The sequence below is a fragment of the Cucurbita maxima genome, unplaced genomic scaffold, assembly GCF_002738345.1.
Source record: "Cucurbita maxima cultivar Rimu unplaced genomic scaffold, Cmax_1.0 Cma_Scf00001, whole genome shotgun sequence".
Taxonomy (NCBI): Eukaryota; Viridiplantae; Streptophyta; class Magnoliopsida; order Cucurbitales; family Cucurbitaceae; genus Cucurbita; species Cucurbita maxima.
Window position 1 is genome coordinate 2,194,847 of NW_019272017.1, and position 15,559 is coordinate 2,210,405.

Consider the following 15,559-nt stretch of genomic DNA (forward strand, 5'->3'; position numbering starts at 1 on the left):
CCGGGAGAGTTAGTTGACCGGTAATTTCCAATTAAATATACATTTCATTCCTTAACTTAAATCTTGATAGCCCGACAAAAGTCTTCGCCATTCTCGATAACTAGGGTTCTGCCCAATAATCTTCTCTTTGAATATTCTTCTTCTTCTGTTAAAATCCACCATTGTTTGTTACTCTTGTTTCAAACTCGATCGACAACACTATTCAAAAGCGATCCAAGGTCTTTGCGGAAGAAGAAGGCCGAAGATAGTGAAGCTTTTCGTCAATGGCGGAGGTGAGTGCTATGATGATTCGTGCTCGTTGCAATTTCGTTGCTAAAACCTCTGTGTTAGATGTGAAACGTTCGGATTCTCGTTTGTCGGTTATCGGTCGAACAGTTTGGTGCGATCGGGGTAGGATGAAGGGGAGAGTTGTAACTGGAGTTAAGGCGACAATGCAGGTGGATTTGGAGGATGATGAGAGGTTGAAACGATTGGACGGTTTAGAGGCGACATTAGGGCTTGATGTTGTGGCGGAGAGGGAGTTGAAGGAGAAAGGGTTTTTGGGGATGAGGAAGACGAAGTTTGTTTGTACGATTGGGCCTGCGTGTTGTGCGACTGAGGATTTGGAGAAGTTGGCTTTGGAAGGTATGAACATTGCGAGATTGAATATGTGTCACAACACGAAGGAGTGGCACTATGGCGTGATTAGGAAGATCAAGAAGTTGAATGAAAAAGGATTTTGTATTTCGGTGATGATTGATACTGAAGGAAGTCAGATTCATGTTGTTGATCATGGAGCTCCTTCCTCCGTCAAAGTAGAGGTAGATTTTTATATCTGTGTTATTTTTGCTGTAATCGTAGTGGTAATCAAATCAACAGAGACTTATGATCCAGTGTTACTATTTTCCATTGTAATTTAAGAAAAACGGGGTTTAAATTCTCTGGCCATCATTGTTCAGGATGGTTCAAATTGGTTGTTTACTGCTGAGAAATTCGAGGGCTCTCGTCCATTTACTGTTCAAGCGAGCTATGGAGGTTTTTCTGAAGGTGCTGCACTTTGAATCTTTCTTTTTTTTTTTTTTTTTTTTTTTTTTTTTTTTTTTTTTTTTTTTTTTTTTTTTTTTTTTTGTTTTCTCTGTCTTCTGAATTGTGATTAGAAGAAATATTTGAATCCCACAAGTTAAATAGGATATGAGTTTGAATTCTACAGGTATCCAAGTGGGTGATTCAATTGTGATTGATGGGGGAATGGCATCCTTTGAAGTTATGGAAAAGATTGGGAATGATTTAAGCTGCAAGTGCACAGACCCTGGTTTGTTTCTTCCTCGAGCAAAATGCAGCTTTTGGAGGGATGGGAGGCTTGTTGTGAGAAAACATGAGTCTCCCACGCTGTCAAGTAAGGTAGGAAAGTGTCTGATGCATATCAATATTCATTCTGAATCATTTACTTGTGATGAAGCAGATATTGTACGTTTGGAATTTCCCTTTTCGAGCTCCCCTCAAAATTTTTAAAACGTGTCGGTTAGGAAGAGGGTTCCACACCTTTGTAAAGAATGCTTCTCCTCTCCGATATGGAATCTCACAATCCACCCTCTTCGGGCCAGCGTCCTCGCTGGCATTCGTTCCCCTCTCCAATCGATGTGGGATCTTTGAACCTCACAAGTTTTTACGGTTGAAAATTTTTCTATACTCTTGGGTTGTCAACAGGACAAGGTTTTACTGAATATGGTATGGTGACAAAAATGTTTTCATCATTAAAAATTTGTCTTCTCATAGTGGTTGTCAACATTATAAGATTTTGTTTCTGAATGATATTGTGGACGACATTTTATGATCATTTTTTAAATTTATTTTCTTGGGTTGTCAGCATCACAAGTTTTATCCCTGTATATCAACATCTATGTGCAGAGGAAATTTTATCCACTTTTCTGCAATTTTGCTCTCTCGAGAAGGTTGACGTTCTCATTAATGTGTCAAAATGTAAAAAATAATAATAAAAAAAAATAGAGAGAAGAATTTAATGAATTACGTATTCTTCTTGGATGATGCCAGTTCTCTGCTTTTCAACTCTGTTTTTCACAGTGTATTATATACTATTTGGTTTACTGTTTTATAGGATTGGTCCGACATTGAATTTGGAATTTCGGAAGGCGTCGACTTCATTGCTCTTTCCTTTGTGAACAGTGCAGATTCTGTCAAGCATCTAAAGAGCTACCTATCAGCAAAATCAGCAAAGTAAGCATCGATTCAAGAAGTCAACATATTACCATGAGTTAGGTTAGAATATCACTACTAGGCATGAACGATATATCCCGATGTCCCTTTCAATTGAATTTTCATCAGCACTGGTTTCTTAGCCGCAATTCATAAATTGTCTGGAAATCTTCTTTATTGAAACTGATATTGTGTAATTTCCAAACCCATTTTAGTAGTTAAGGATAAAAAAAATGTTTTCATGCACAGATCTGTGAGAGTATTGGCCAAGATTGAAAGCTTGGAGTCCCTTCAAAATCTAGAAGAAATCATAGAGGCTTCTGATGGAATCATGGTGGCTCGAGGGGATCTTGGGGTTGAAATTCCTCTCGAGCAGATACCAGCAGTCCAAGAAGAAATAACTAGTGTCTGTAGGGAGCTGAACAAACCAGTGATCGTAGCTTCTCAACTTTTAGAGTCGATGGTTGAATATCCTACTCCAACACGTGCTGAGGTACGAGATTTTTAGTTAGTTTGTTTTTTTCAACAACTTCAGGTAGAGGGATCAAACTATCATTCTTTTGTAACGGTGAGATCCCACGTTAGTTGGAGAGGAGAGGAGAACGAAACACTCCTTATAAGGGTGTGGAAACCTCTCTCTATCAGACGCATTTTAAAACCTTGAGGCTGATGCTGATACATAATGGGTCAAAGCGGACAATAGCTACTAGTAGTGGGCTTGAGATGTTACAAGTGGTATAGAGCCAAACATCAGGCGGTGTGTCAGCGAGGACGTTGAGCCCCCAAGGGGAGTGGATTGTGAGATCCCAGATCGGTTGGAGAGGGAAACGAGACATTCTTTATAAGAGTGTGGAAACCTCTCCCTAGTAGACATGTTTAAAAATTGTGAGGCTGACTACGATACGTAAAGGACCAAAATGGACCATATCTACTAGCGGTGGACTTGGACTGTTATAGTAATTGATACCTTATATGAGTTATTCAAAAACGTATTTCCGAGTTGAAATTTCTGGTGCTCTCTGGTACGGTGGATTGAATATTGTGTTGAAGGCTAGAATGATGATCAGTCTTCGTGTTCAATAGGTTGCAGATGTTTCTGAAGCTGTCCGACAGTATGCCGATGCATTGATGCTGTGTGGAGAGTCTGCCATAGGATCATATGGACAGAAAGCGCTTTCGGTTCTGCAGATAGCCAGCAGCCGAATGGAGTTATGGAGTCGTGAAGAAAATAGGAAACATTTCCTTCCCCAACATCAACTTGGGGTGTCATTGCACGATCGCATTGCCGAAGAAATTTGCAATTCTGCAGCTGAATTGGGTAAAACTCACTTTTCTCCACTTGCTTTCTCAACAATCCCTTCCTGTGTGATCATGAAAATAACATCAGAATCCCCTTTCGGTCATATATCATGTCTAACTTCTAGCTTCTTTATTACGTAATCATGCAGAAGAAAATTATAAAGTTATTCTTTGTTAGTTTCAATTTGGTACTTTTTGTTTAGAAGTACATATTGACAAAATCTTTCACACCATCTTGGCCATTCGCTTTTCAAGAAATTAAGTTTGGGTTGAAGGGAGAGATAAACCATAGTAGATTGGCTTAGTGGTCACTAAGAACCATGTAAATAATAAAAGACTTTAGATGAAACGAGTTGAAGACATGATGGTCATTTACCTAAGATTTAATATGTGCCGGTCCAAGTCCACCGTTACCTAAGATTTCCATACCCTTATTAAAATGTGCTAACGGTGGAATTTCCATACTCTTATAAGGAATACTTTCTCCTCTCCAATCAATGTGGGCTCAGCGAAACGCTGGCACACCGCCTATTCGTCTAACTCTGATACCGTTTGTAACAACCTAAGCTCACCAGTAGTAGATATTGTCCGTTTTAGCCCGTTACATATTGTTGTCAACCTCATAATTCTAAAACGCTTCTGCCAAAGAGAGATTTCCACACTTTTATAAAAAATGTTTTGTTCCCCTCTCCAACTAATAGGGTTGGATTAGAGAATTCTCTACGCAAACCAAGTGAACCACTGTTAGCTAGTTTAGACACTCACAGATATAAAAGTACAAATGGCTAGTGGTAATGAATTGGAGTAAAAAGAAAGTGTCATATGCAAAAGTAGTTTACATTTAGCAGAAACATATTAGATAAAATAAAGTGATGGGTTGTGTCGTGGTGGGTGTGGTAGTACTGATTATGTCATTTATAGGTTTCAAGAAACAATTCAATTACCTTTGAAAGGAAAGCATCTGAAACTAGTTAACACCACCATGTGCTTTGTGGCAGCCAACAAACTTTCAGTAGACGCCATATTCGTGCTCACAAAGCAAGGTCACATGGCTTCTCTTCTATCCCGAAACCGCCCCAGCCCGCCTATATTCGCATTAACCAACGAGGACAGCACGAGAATGGCTTTGAATCTTCAATGGGGAGTGTTTCCTCTGCGCATTGACCTCTCAGACGACATAGAAGCCAACATCTCAAGAGGAATCGAGCTAGTGAAGTCAAAGGGACTGGTCAAACAGGGGGACTTTGTGTTGATGGTCTCAGAGATCTCTCCAGCTCGAGCTGCATCAATGGCGTCCCAATCAATCCAGCTGAAATCCATCGTGTAACAGAAACAGAAAACCAAGGCAGGTCAGAGGTTTTATATACTGGAAACTGCTTTAGGATGCTTTTTAGTGGTTTGTGATTGCACGTACCATTATGTGGTGGCTACTCATTTATCTATCACATTACATGTGAAACGACCTCGTTTTGTTATTTGTGGCCATGTCTGATAGGTTGTTTGCTGTAATATAGCTAATATTTGGTGATTGAACAACTTTATTGAAATTATTGGCCATTGTTGATATGTTTGTAGAAAACGACAAAAGATGTGCTAAACTTTAAATCTGATTTTTAAAGTAATATTATTTATTTTATTATTAAATTTTAAGTTTTAGGAATTAGAAGTTTTAAAGGCTGAAGTATAATTGAATCTGTAATTTATTACTCTTTATTAAAAAAAAATATTAATTATGGTTTATTTATTTATTTTGTTAGTTTAACACCTAATTTAATAATTGTCGTATACTTCCCATAAAGTTAGATGTATTTCCATATTGATTAATTAATAATCTATTAATTTTAATTAATTCACGCTTGTACGTTCAATTAATTTACTGCATGGTTTTCTTTTAAAAATCAGAATTGATTATTCAATTCAAATTATTCCTAACGTGCTGATCATAATTTTAAAAAAGTACAATCAATTGAATTTCTTTATTGCAATATTTATTAAGTAATTAATGAATAATAGCAATTTACAATTTATGTATTAATCTCATACCAAATAATTTGTTTCTATATATATATATAAAAAAGGGCAATATTCTCGAGCAATTTTCCATAATATTATTTAGAGACATCTTATTTATAAGCATTTATCATGTATAAAAGGAAATAAACATGATTTTTTAAAAATCGAAAGATTTTCACGACAATGTTTCAAAAGTTAATAATAAAAATAAAATAGTATTCAAACAAATACATATATACGTATGTAATTTATCCGTTTGAACATTGTTTGATGAATATAATATTAATTAAATATCGACCAGACCTAGACCTCTAAATATACATACATACAAACTATCCAAACGTCGTAAAGTGTATCAATCATTGTTATCCCCACGCATACCCCTCTTTTGCCTCTCCTCATTCAAGCTCTCCCATTTTTTTTTTTTTTTTATAATTATATTATTATTATTATTATTATTTTAAAGCCTTGGAAAAAGGAAAGTGTGGGCCCCACAGTACACGTCAGCATTTAATTTTACATTTGGCTAAAATGCGCCATGGCGGATGCGTATACGCTTTAATAGCTAAATTCCGTGCCAATTTTTCCATTTCATTTTGTTTTGTGTTTTCTTATTTTTGGAAAACTAAAATGAAACTATTTATTCTTCTTCTCCCGTTGAATTCCTTGGGAGGAAGAAAGTTCCAGCTCTGCTTCTAGTTCTACCTATGGCTGCTCTGCAAATTCTCAAATCAACTGTCTCTACTCTTTCGTTCTCTCAGACGAGTTTTGGCGTCCAATCGAGCCGGTTCTTCACGGAGTTGGATTCCTCGAGGAGGTCTGTACGGTTCCATGGCCGTCGGAGAAGTTTGAGATATGGCTGCGTTTGTAGGAGGTTGAGTTTCCGTTGCGCTGCTCAGGATTCTCATAAGGAAAGCAATGGTAAGTTTTAGCCGGTTTTTCTTCTTCTTCTTCTTCTGATTCTGCTTGTTGCGGTCTTGTTTTTTGTTCTGTGTCTTTTTTTTCGTTCTCAGTGCATTTGCCTTGCTTGGATCTTCTTCATGAATTGATTTTCGTTATCATGGACTTCGTGTTGCTTATATTGAAGGCGAGAGATCGATTAGGCTACTAATTAACTTGTTTAGGTGAGGCAATAGTTCCATGGTGTGTGTTGTTCGGATGTTCCATCACTCTCACTCGTGAATGATCTTGCTCTTTTGAGACTCGTGCGAGCATTCATTCGGCTATTCTTTCGTCACTTCTGGTTTATCTTTCTCTGTGCATTTGCCTTGCTCGGATGTCTTGATGAATTGATGCTAGTGATCATTGACTTGAGCGAGAGATAGAGAGGCAATAAGTAGCTTAAGCCTTCGTTGAGGCAGAAGTTGCGTGGTGTAGTTTGTTGTTCAGATTGTCCGTCACTTCCGAATTTTCTTGTTCTGTTGATATTAGCTCAATCATGTAGCAAAATCGTACGAGACAAGATCCTTCCAGCCATTCGTCCGTCATTCCTTAAATCTCATTCTCTGTGCATTTTCCTTGTTTGGATATCTTGATGAATTGATGTTCGTTATTGTAGACATCGTTCTGCTTATTTATTTCGGAAGCGAGAAATGGAAACACAAAGGCATCAAGAGAGAGAATTCGGGAAGAACGGACGAATGGTTGGATGGACCTCGTACTATCTTGTTTTACCACATGCTTGTGCTACAGTCCACAGAATAAGGAAGTAGATGTTCATTATCATAGAGCTCATCTTGCTTAGTTTCAAAAGGCGAGAGTTAGGAGAGGCATCTAACTTTCTTAGAAGAGGCGGAAGTTGCACGGTGAAGTTTATTCAGCTGGTCCTAAATTTCTTAGTAATCATGTAGCAAAATTGTGCTAGTGTCCATCAAGCTATTTGAGTAAATGAGGAACGGAAGATGCTTGGGGGTACGCATAAGGATCGCTTAGTTGGCACTCTAATTCTGTTTGGAGCTTTATTTCTTGAGTCAACATATGCACAGCCGCAAAGATGAAATTTAAACCGGAATCTGAAAATTTAAGCTAAGAGTTTTGATGATGTTTATCATATTTTTAAAATTTAACCAAAATTTTTGTTCTTCAGCCAGAGAACACTTGGTAAATGGATAGAACCATCATTCCTACCAATATCTGTGTTAACCATGAATCTTAACTTGGTTTTTTATTGATCCAGTTGTTATAGTTAAAGCTTTTAGGGAGCTACATATCTGTACCAAGCCAACAGTTCTAGTACCCGTACTTGTATTAGAAGTGGTAGCTGGTTATGCTTGTTTAGATTGCTTGAACAGCTTGCTAAAGGTCGAATTGCTCCTTTGAGAAGCATTTCCATTTCGGACATTAGAGCTTTGTTCAGCCAGCGTAACAGTGGCATGGTTTCTGTAAGGCTTCCAAGTTTATCTTCCATGAACTTTCCAGGCAAGTCTCTTTTGAGTGCGTTATCTTCTTACCATGTTCATACTTGGCCTTTCTTCTTCGGTCTCATATAGAAGAACTTTTTTGTATTAGAGCATAGCTTTTAGAGTTCACCTGATTTGATGTTCCAAGAAAGTTTGTTTCTGCGTCAGTAGTAATGCTTCTACTAGTAGGTCTTTGTAGTCGGAATCTTTCACATTCTGAATCTTAGTTTTTGTTGATTCTAGGAGCCTGAAAATTCTCTTTTCTTGACTATTTTCTTGTACGTTTTTTTATGCATAAGCCGTACCTTCCCACTCAAGTTTGCCACAAGTAGCATACAAGAAGACTATATTGTTGATTTAGGGACCGGTTAAATCACCTTATTGCAGTTTATGGACAATGCTTTCAATTTCGAAAGACTCCTAGTATTTTCCAAGGTTAGTGAAAGCTTTATTTGGCTCTCCCACGATCTCTATAGAGGTCTGGTATGATAGAAATCTTTTGCCAATCTTATTTGTCATCAAGTTGACCAATCATAATATGCCCATATTATTCTCTGTTGTAGTTTGAATCAGTCAAACTATTGTAAAAGGTTTCCCCATTTCATTTGTGACTATTAATGGGCATGCATCACCTTCAAAAACCATCACAGCCGTGTGTGTGTATTCAGTATTATTACTTGAGTTGAATGTATTGAAGAATGTTTTCTGTTTGAGACCTTCGGTTATGTTAATTTAAGGTGTTATACATTACTTTTCTCAGGAGAAGAACCTCCAGAATCATTATTCATGAAGGAGCTGAAGAAGAGAGGTATAACTCCCACTTCCTTGCTTGAGGATACTAAAAGCACTGAATTTGAACTTGGTGGTGAGACGACGGGAGAAAACATAGATTTCTCTGGTACAAGTGCTGTTTCAACTGAAGTTAGCAAGAGCCTATCCAATCAAAGGGAGCGTTCCATGCAATTGAACAGTGAAGGCCTTGAGGTTAATTTCCTTATGATTTTATTTATTCGAGTTTATGAGTTATTCAAATTTCTAATTCATTATATCTGATCTGTTTTGATTTCTATTGTTCCCTTGCTTGAAGAGTTGTGACCAAAATAACCAGAATTTGGTGAACAATTAATGAAAATATTATTATCATTCACCAAGAACAATGAAAGACTGGCCGGCCATACAAACCAAAAGCTAAAGACGTAAGGAATCTATAAAAAAGAATTACAATAAGTTGTCGGCTCCAAAGTTGATAATCATCCAAAACAATTGGACGACCAAAAACTCTCTGGAGCAAAAGCATAAAGAAAAGCATTGTAGTGAGCCAAGCTCCAAAATATCCTACCATTATCTTTTTTTTCCCCATAAAAATCCTCATAAGTCTTTCTAACTTAATACTCCAAACAGCAACAAAGTAATCCACCTGCTGACTGCTGATGAACCTTTCCTTCGTTGGTAAAGGGAGGATGAAAATAATCTCAATTCTCATCCACACATCAGTGATTAGAAATGAAAGAAACACTCCAGATAATACACTAGATGTATTGAAAATTTTCTACCAAAGCTTCTCAGGAAACATGCATCCAAGAATGCTCTTTGGATGTGCCTGCTTGCAAAGATCACACCATTGAAGTCAAACTACCCAAGACAATTTTGAAGAAGTCCTTGATATTGATTCTCCCAAGGCAACCAGCCAAGAGCAGAATCTAAGGGTGTTGTTTGTTGGTGATATGATGGTATCTTCATAAAATATAAAATTACTAGTAGTTGCCGACTAAATATTAGGTTGAATATAAAGTTGTATTAATTAATTGATGAACATATTTTATGTCTCAACCACAAACTTTCCTCCATCCCTATAGCTCAACTAGAAAGATTTACTTTCTATAGGTATAGAAAAGCACCATCAAACATGAAGGCCAAGATAATCGAGAAATAATTAGTCAAGTTGTATTAGTTCTTATAAAAACAAAACGTACTTGTAAATTTTTTTTAAAGAGGTGTTACTTTGATACGCCAAGGATTGTAATCGGAATCCATCATAGAGAGGTTTGAAATTGAAGTATGCAGTATTTGAGCCTTCTACATGTCACTGGAACTGTATTCTATTATCAATCAAAAACCTAGGAAAAACTGGGGAAGTTCATTCCTAATTTTGTGCTGGAATGAACACAATCTGTGTGATCCATTCGTTAACATTATAACGATATCATTGGCAGAAGATCACCCTAGTTAAGAATGATTCTTGGCTCACTTCTAAAAGAGAGAACAGTTGCTATATGATTGCTTTAATTTCTTCTTTCTTGCATAATTTGCTCTACTTATTTCGTACTTTTTTCATTCCAATTTCAAGTGCTTATCATTTCTACGGCATATTTCAATCATCTATATTGTAGTTTGTGTTAGTAATCACAACCCTACACAATGATATAACATCATCCACTTTGAGAATAAACTCTCCTGATTTTGCTTTTCGCTCTCCTGAAAGGCTTCATACCAATAGAGATAGTATTTCTTACTTATAAACTCATAATCAATCCCTTAATTAGCCGATGTGGGACTCTTCACCCAACAATCCTCAACCGTTCGAACATGTTTAAGGTTAACATTGTTTTATTTGGTTTCAGGGGTTGATCCCTCGTGCTAAACTTTTGCTAACACTTGGAGGAACATTTTTCTTAGGATTCTGGCCGTTGATCGTCATCACTGTTGCATTCTTTTTTGCTTTTTACTTTGTAAGGCTTCTTGAATTCTATATTAACATCCAAGTACTAAAGAGGAGCTAGACTTTGTGCTTGATTGCAAAGCCCTAGCTGAAAACTAACCATTCTGAAATATTTTGTTCCAATGCAGTTTTTTGGATCATCTTTTGTTCACGACGGCACCCAAACGCCACCCTCTCCTCCACCGTATGTTTATCCATATGCTCCTTTAGAAGACGAAAGGATTTCACAAATAGCTCCTCGTGTAAATTGACTGGTACCCATATAATCCTAATTGGTTGGTTTTCTGCTACTTACTTTTCCCTTTCGCAATATTGATTCCTGTCCTTGCAATATTATGTATATATGAAAATGATTTTTAGCTAGAATTTTCTTGTTTACACTTTTTTTGGTTAGGATCTTTTTGTTTACTCTATGCGGGTGAGAATTTGAATATCTGACGACTTTTATGAGGAGCTATACTCAAGTTGGTTTTTTTTTTTTTTGGCTAGATCTTACCCATCAAGTTTATAGGTAATTTTATTTCTCAAGGCATTAGGCGACTTTTTTTACATTTTAGTAGAATTTACCCATCCAGTTTATGGGTAATTTTATTTCTCAAGGCATTAGGTGACTTTTTTTACTTTTTAGTAGAATTTACCCAGTTTATGGATAATTTTATTTCTCAAGGCATTAGGTGACTTTTTTTTACTTTTTACTTTTAGCTTTCGTTTGAGGTTTGTGAAAGCTGGGAGGGAGGTTTGAGCTTTTGATGTTCTAATTGAATTTTAAAATTTTAAGTTCGTGTAGATCGAACACTTGGACACTACGTTTAGGCAACCTTTTAGGTGTGAGTGGGTCTTTCTTTTTTGGGAATCCACAGTTACACTCCAACATCATTTTCTTTTTGAAAGTTACATTCTATACTTTTAGGTATTCTTGTGGTTCTTTTTAGGAATTCTTTTTTTATTGGTTAACTTAAAATTTAGTATCTATATTTTGGAAAATTTTATCAAATAAATTTTTAGATTTTTAGCAAACTACTTTAAAAATCATAAACTAAATTCTAATTATCATCCAACTATATAAAGAAACTTAGGTCATTAGTTGCACCCTTTTCTTCTCGCTATTGTCAAATTCTTTTAAGAAATACCCTTCAGATAGTTTTTTTTGTAAATATTATATTTAATTATGTAGTTGTGTGGGGTAGAGATAGAGATTATCGACCGACCGTTTGATAATTACATTCCCATCCACCCACTGGAAGGTCGAACTTTCAATTTTGTCATACGATAATTAGCATATTACATTTATTAAAATCAGTTTGTTCAAGCCATTAATGAACACAAATTTGGGGTTTGATTTGGAATTAATTTGGCAACAATCTTAAGAATTTGTATAAAATCTTTAGATTAAAAAAATTAGAGCAAAATAACAAGCCATTAATGAAATGGCAAATTGATTAAAATGAGCATAATAGATGTTTGTTCACAAAAGCCTTGGAAACAATTATCACAGGATAACATTTCATAATAAGAAAAAAAAACATAACAGACAAAGACAGCACAAACATACGAAGGAGGACAGACATAACCCACTCCTAACAATGAGGAGAGATCTGGCATATACCATCATCATGTTCAATAGTCTTCTCCTTCATCGTCCTCACCCTCAGCCGACTCAGCACCGACTTCTTCATAATCCTTCTCAAGGGCAGCAAGATCCTCTCGGGCTTCCGAGAACTCTCCTTCCTCCATACCCTCACCGACATACCAGTGCACGAAGGCACGCTTGGCATACATGAGATCAAACTTGTGGTCAATTCGGGAGAAAACCTCAGCAACACTGGTTGAGTTAGAGATCTTGCAGACAGCCCTCTGCACCCGGGCAAGATCGCCTCCAGGGACAACAGTTGGTGGCTGGTAGTTGATACCACACTTGAACCCAGTGGGGCACCAGTCAACAAACTGGATGGTACGCTTGGTCTTGATAGTAGCAACAGCAGCATTCACGTCCTTTGGCACAACATCACCACGGTACATCAGACAGCAAGCCATGTACTTACCATGTCGGGGGTCACACTTAACCATCATAGACGATGGCTCGAATGCACTGTTGGTGATCTCAGCCACTGAGAGCTGCTCATGGTAAGCCTTCTCGGCTGAGATCACTGGTGCATACGAGGAAAGCATGAAGTGGATTCTGGGGTATGGAACCAAGTTGGTCTGGAATTCGTTCACATCCACATTCAGGGCACCATCAAACCTCAAACTTGCAGTTAAAGATGAAATAACCTGAAATTAAACAGAACATCTAAGTCCACAAAAGTTCTTGGTTATAAATAATGGTAAGAAATAAGATCAAATCTAAGAAATGTTAAATGGCTACCTGAGACACGAGGCGGTTGAGGTTAGAGTAGTTGGGTCGCTCGATGTCAAGGGAGCGCCTGCAGATGTCGTAAATGGCTTCATTGTCAAGGAGCACAGCGACATCGGTATGTTCCAAGAGGGAATGCGTTGAGAGGACACTGTTGTATGGCTCAACAACAGAAGTTGAGACTTGTGGAGAGGGGTAAACAGTGAACCCAAGCTTGGATTTCTTTCCATAGTCAACCGACAAACGCTCCAAAAGTAGGGAGCCAAGACCAGATCCAGTTCCACCACCAACAGCGTTGAACACAAGGAATCCTTGAAGACCAGTGCAGTTATCAGCTAGCTTGCGGATTCGGTCCAAGCAGAGATCAACAATTTCCTTCCCAACTGAAACAAGATAAAGAGAACACTTAAGTGAATGAAAAGATATTAAATAATATTTAATTTAATATCAAGTAAAATCAAGATCAAGTAATTACCGGTGTAGTGACCACGGGCAAAGTTATTGGCGGCATCTTCCTTTCCACTGATAAGTTGTTCAGGGTGGAAGAGCTGACGGTAAGTTCCAGTCCTCACCTCATCAATAACCGTAGGCTCAAGATCGACAAAAACCGCACGAGGAACATGCTTTCCCGCACCAGTTTCACTGAAAAAGGTGTTGAAAGCATCATCGCCTCCACCAGTGGTAGTATCTCCTGGCATTTGGCCATCGGGCTGTACAGCACATATACGTTAACGTCAGTATAATTGATGTACACATACGAAGGAGTTTCTTAAGCCAAGATTATTTAATATAACAAAGATAAATATATCGATTGTCCAAACACTGAAAAATACAAAAGATAGTGCGACTTATGTTTCAAACATGGATTTGAAAAAAGTAAAATATAAACACCAAATTAGTCTAAACATTATAAAATTCAAAGATCTGAAGTCAGTCTATCAGAAACTTCGCACGTAACACGGATAAAGGAAGAACCAACGAAAACACAGTATATAGAAAAAATCTCAATAAGATACATGCTCCATTACCAGATCTCGACGTATAGATCAATCGACATTCCATTTCTCGAATAATACATTGAGTGAACTCTAGAATACAACAGAGATCGAGCAGATTTACGAATATAAAACACAGATAACGAAGATTTGTGAAATCGGAGTTGAACAAATAATTCGTAGAAAGACATAAAACATTCACAGACACTCCAGAACAACGAAACCTCAGCCAAGACAACGCTAGGCGTAGATATGCGGATAATTCATTACAGATCGAGTGAACGGAAGGAAAACAGTCAGATCTTAACAAATCAAACGTAAATAGCAAAACTCAAGCTAAAACAACGCCAGTTGCAGAGATGGATACACCTCCTTACAGATCGAGAAGATACGAAGTGAAAACTTAACGAATCGCGTGTAAATCCAAAAAAAAAAAAAAAAAAAAAAAAAAAAAAAAAAAAAAAAAAAAAAAAAAACCAGACCAAATCAAAGCCAGATGCAGAAATGTCGACAGATTCATACAGATCGAAAGAATGAAGGACAAAAACAGAGAGTATGATACCTGAATACCGTGTTCGAGGCAGTAAAGCTCCCAGCAGGCATTTCCGACCTGGATACCGGCCTGACCGATGTGGATTGAAATGCACTCTCTCATTTTGGCTTAGGAACGGGGAATGAAGAAGAAGAAACAGAGATCTGAAAAGGAATTGGAGAGAAATAAAATATCTCGTGACAGGAAGAAAGACGTTTGTGAAGACGCCTTCCCCTTTGAAACCCTTATTTTGGATCGGATAGACGATAAGGAAATTAATGGAGAAGCGTATTTATAGTGAGAGCCGAATAGAACGGAAGAAGAGGGGAGTGGTTTACATTTTTTACCGTTGTGGGGACAATTGGACGGCAGCTAAGCCTGAGTTGGTTTACTCTGGTTGGTTGAGATTTAACCACGGTTAGGGAGATTCGCCTTTTTCGCTTTTTCAAAATTTGAATTGGAGTTATTGGCGGGCAATGGGTCGATTTCGTGGGCCGGGCCGCGGGCTTGGATCTGGTCCTTACAGCTGGCCCTAGTTGGCACTTTGTACTATTACTTCATTAAATTAGTTTTCATTTTAAAACCTTTAAATTCGTTTCTTTACGCTTTTAAGAATTTTAAAATGGAAAAACATCCAATTAAATTTAAAATTTTAGAATAATTAATCATCCATTTTAAATTAAGTCCAAATAATATAATCCAAATTATTAATATAAAATTAAATTATAACTAATTAGCTCACAACATTAAAAAAATGTTAGAACAAAACAAAAAAAAAATGAATATCTAATTTCTTAGTAGAAAATACATAAAAATTACTCATTGATTTTACTAAAATTAAAATTAACTTTATTTGTTTTTCTTTTTTGTTTTTATATTTTATGTTAGTGCTTGTTGTGATTAATTGACGTGATAACGAATTGACCGAATTAGAATGTGAAACGGGATACATCTTTTTTTAACCGGACAATTAATATAAGGTACGAAAATTTGAATTTCCACCTACGGGAATTTTTAATATATTTTCGAAAATTTTATAAATGTCCCACGTGGGAA

General features: G+C 37.0%; 3 protein-coding genes across 6 annotated transcripts; 2 read left to right on the forward strand and 1 right to left on the reverse strand.

Annotated features, from left to right (window-relative positions):
- The first annotated feature begins 45 nt into the window (after positions 1–45).
- On the forward strand, positions 46–5,098 carry LOC111475842 (plastidial pyruvate kinase 1, chloroplastic-like). 2 transcript variants are annotated; one of them, XM_023119971.1, is made up of 8 exons: positions 46–272; positions 361–800; positions 939–1,026; positions 1,190–1,380; positions 2,096–2,214; positions 2,443–2,686; positions 3,277–3,511; positions 4,491–5,098. In XM_023119971.1, the coding sequence occupies exons 2-8, from the start codon at positions 396–398 to the stop codon at positions 4,817–4,819; spliced, it is 1,611 nt and encodes a 536-aa protein (XP_022975739.1). In that variant the 5' UTR covers positions 46–272; positions 361–395; the 3' UTR covers positions 4,820–5,098. The 2 variants fall into 2 exon arrangements, with proteins under 2 accessions (XP_022975739.1, XP_022975726.1); XM_023119958.1 differs by having other exon boundaries at positions 46–800.
- A 1,026-nt stretch (positions 5,099–6,124) lies between these two features.
- LOC111488465 lies at positions 6,125–10,989 on the forward strand. 3 transcript variants are annotated; one of them, XM_023136228.1, is made up of 5 exons: positions 6,323–6,426; positions 7,064–7,923; positions 8,665–8,888; positions 10,526–10,633; positions 10,752–10,989. In XM_023136228.1, the coding sequence occupies exons 2-5, from the start codon at positions 7,878–7,880 to the stop codon at positions 10,872–10,874; spliced, it is 501 nt and encodes a 166-aa protein (XP_022991996.1). In that variant the 5' UTR covers positions 6,323–6,426; positions 7,064–7,877; the 3' UTR covers positions 10,875–10,989. The 3 variants fall into 3 exon arrangements, with proteins under 3 accessions (XP_022991987.1, XP_022991980.1, XP_022991996.1); XM_023136212.1 differs by lacking the exon at positions 7,064–7,923 and having other exon boundaries at positions 6,127–6,426; XM_023136219.1 differs by lacking the exons at positions 7,064–7,923; positions 10,526–10,633 and having other exon boundaries at positions 6,125–6,426.
- A 1,040-nt stretch (positions 10,990–12,029) lies between these two features.
- On the reverse strand, positions 12,030–14,774 carry LOC111476563 (tubulin alpha chain). The gene is made up of 4 exons (XM_023120278.1): positions 14,534–14,774; positions 13,452–13,686; positions 12,989–13,359; positions 12,030–12,894 (listed from the first exon to the last, which is right to left on the reverse strand). The coding sequence occupies exons 1-4, from the start codon at positions 14,624–14,626 to the stop codon at positions 12,241–12,243; spliced, it is 1,353 nt and encodes a 450-aa protein (XP_022976046.1). The 5' UTR covers positions 14,627–14,774; the 3' UTR covers positions 12,030–12,240.
- Between the last annotated feature and the right edge of the window lie 785 nt (positions 14,775–15,559).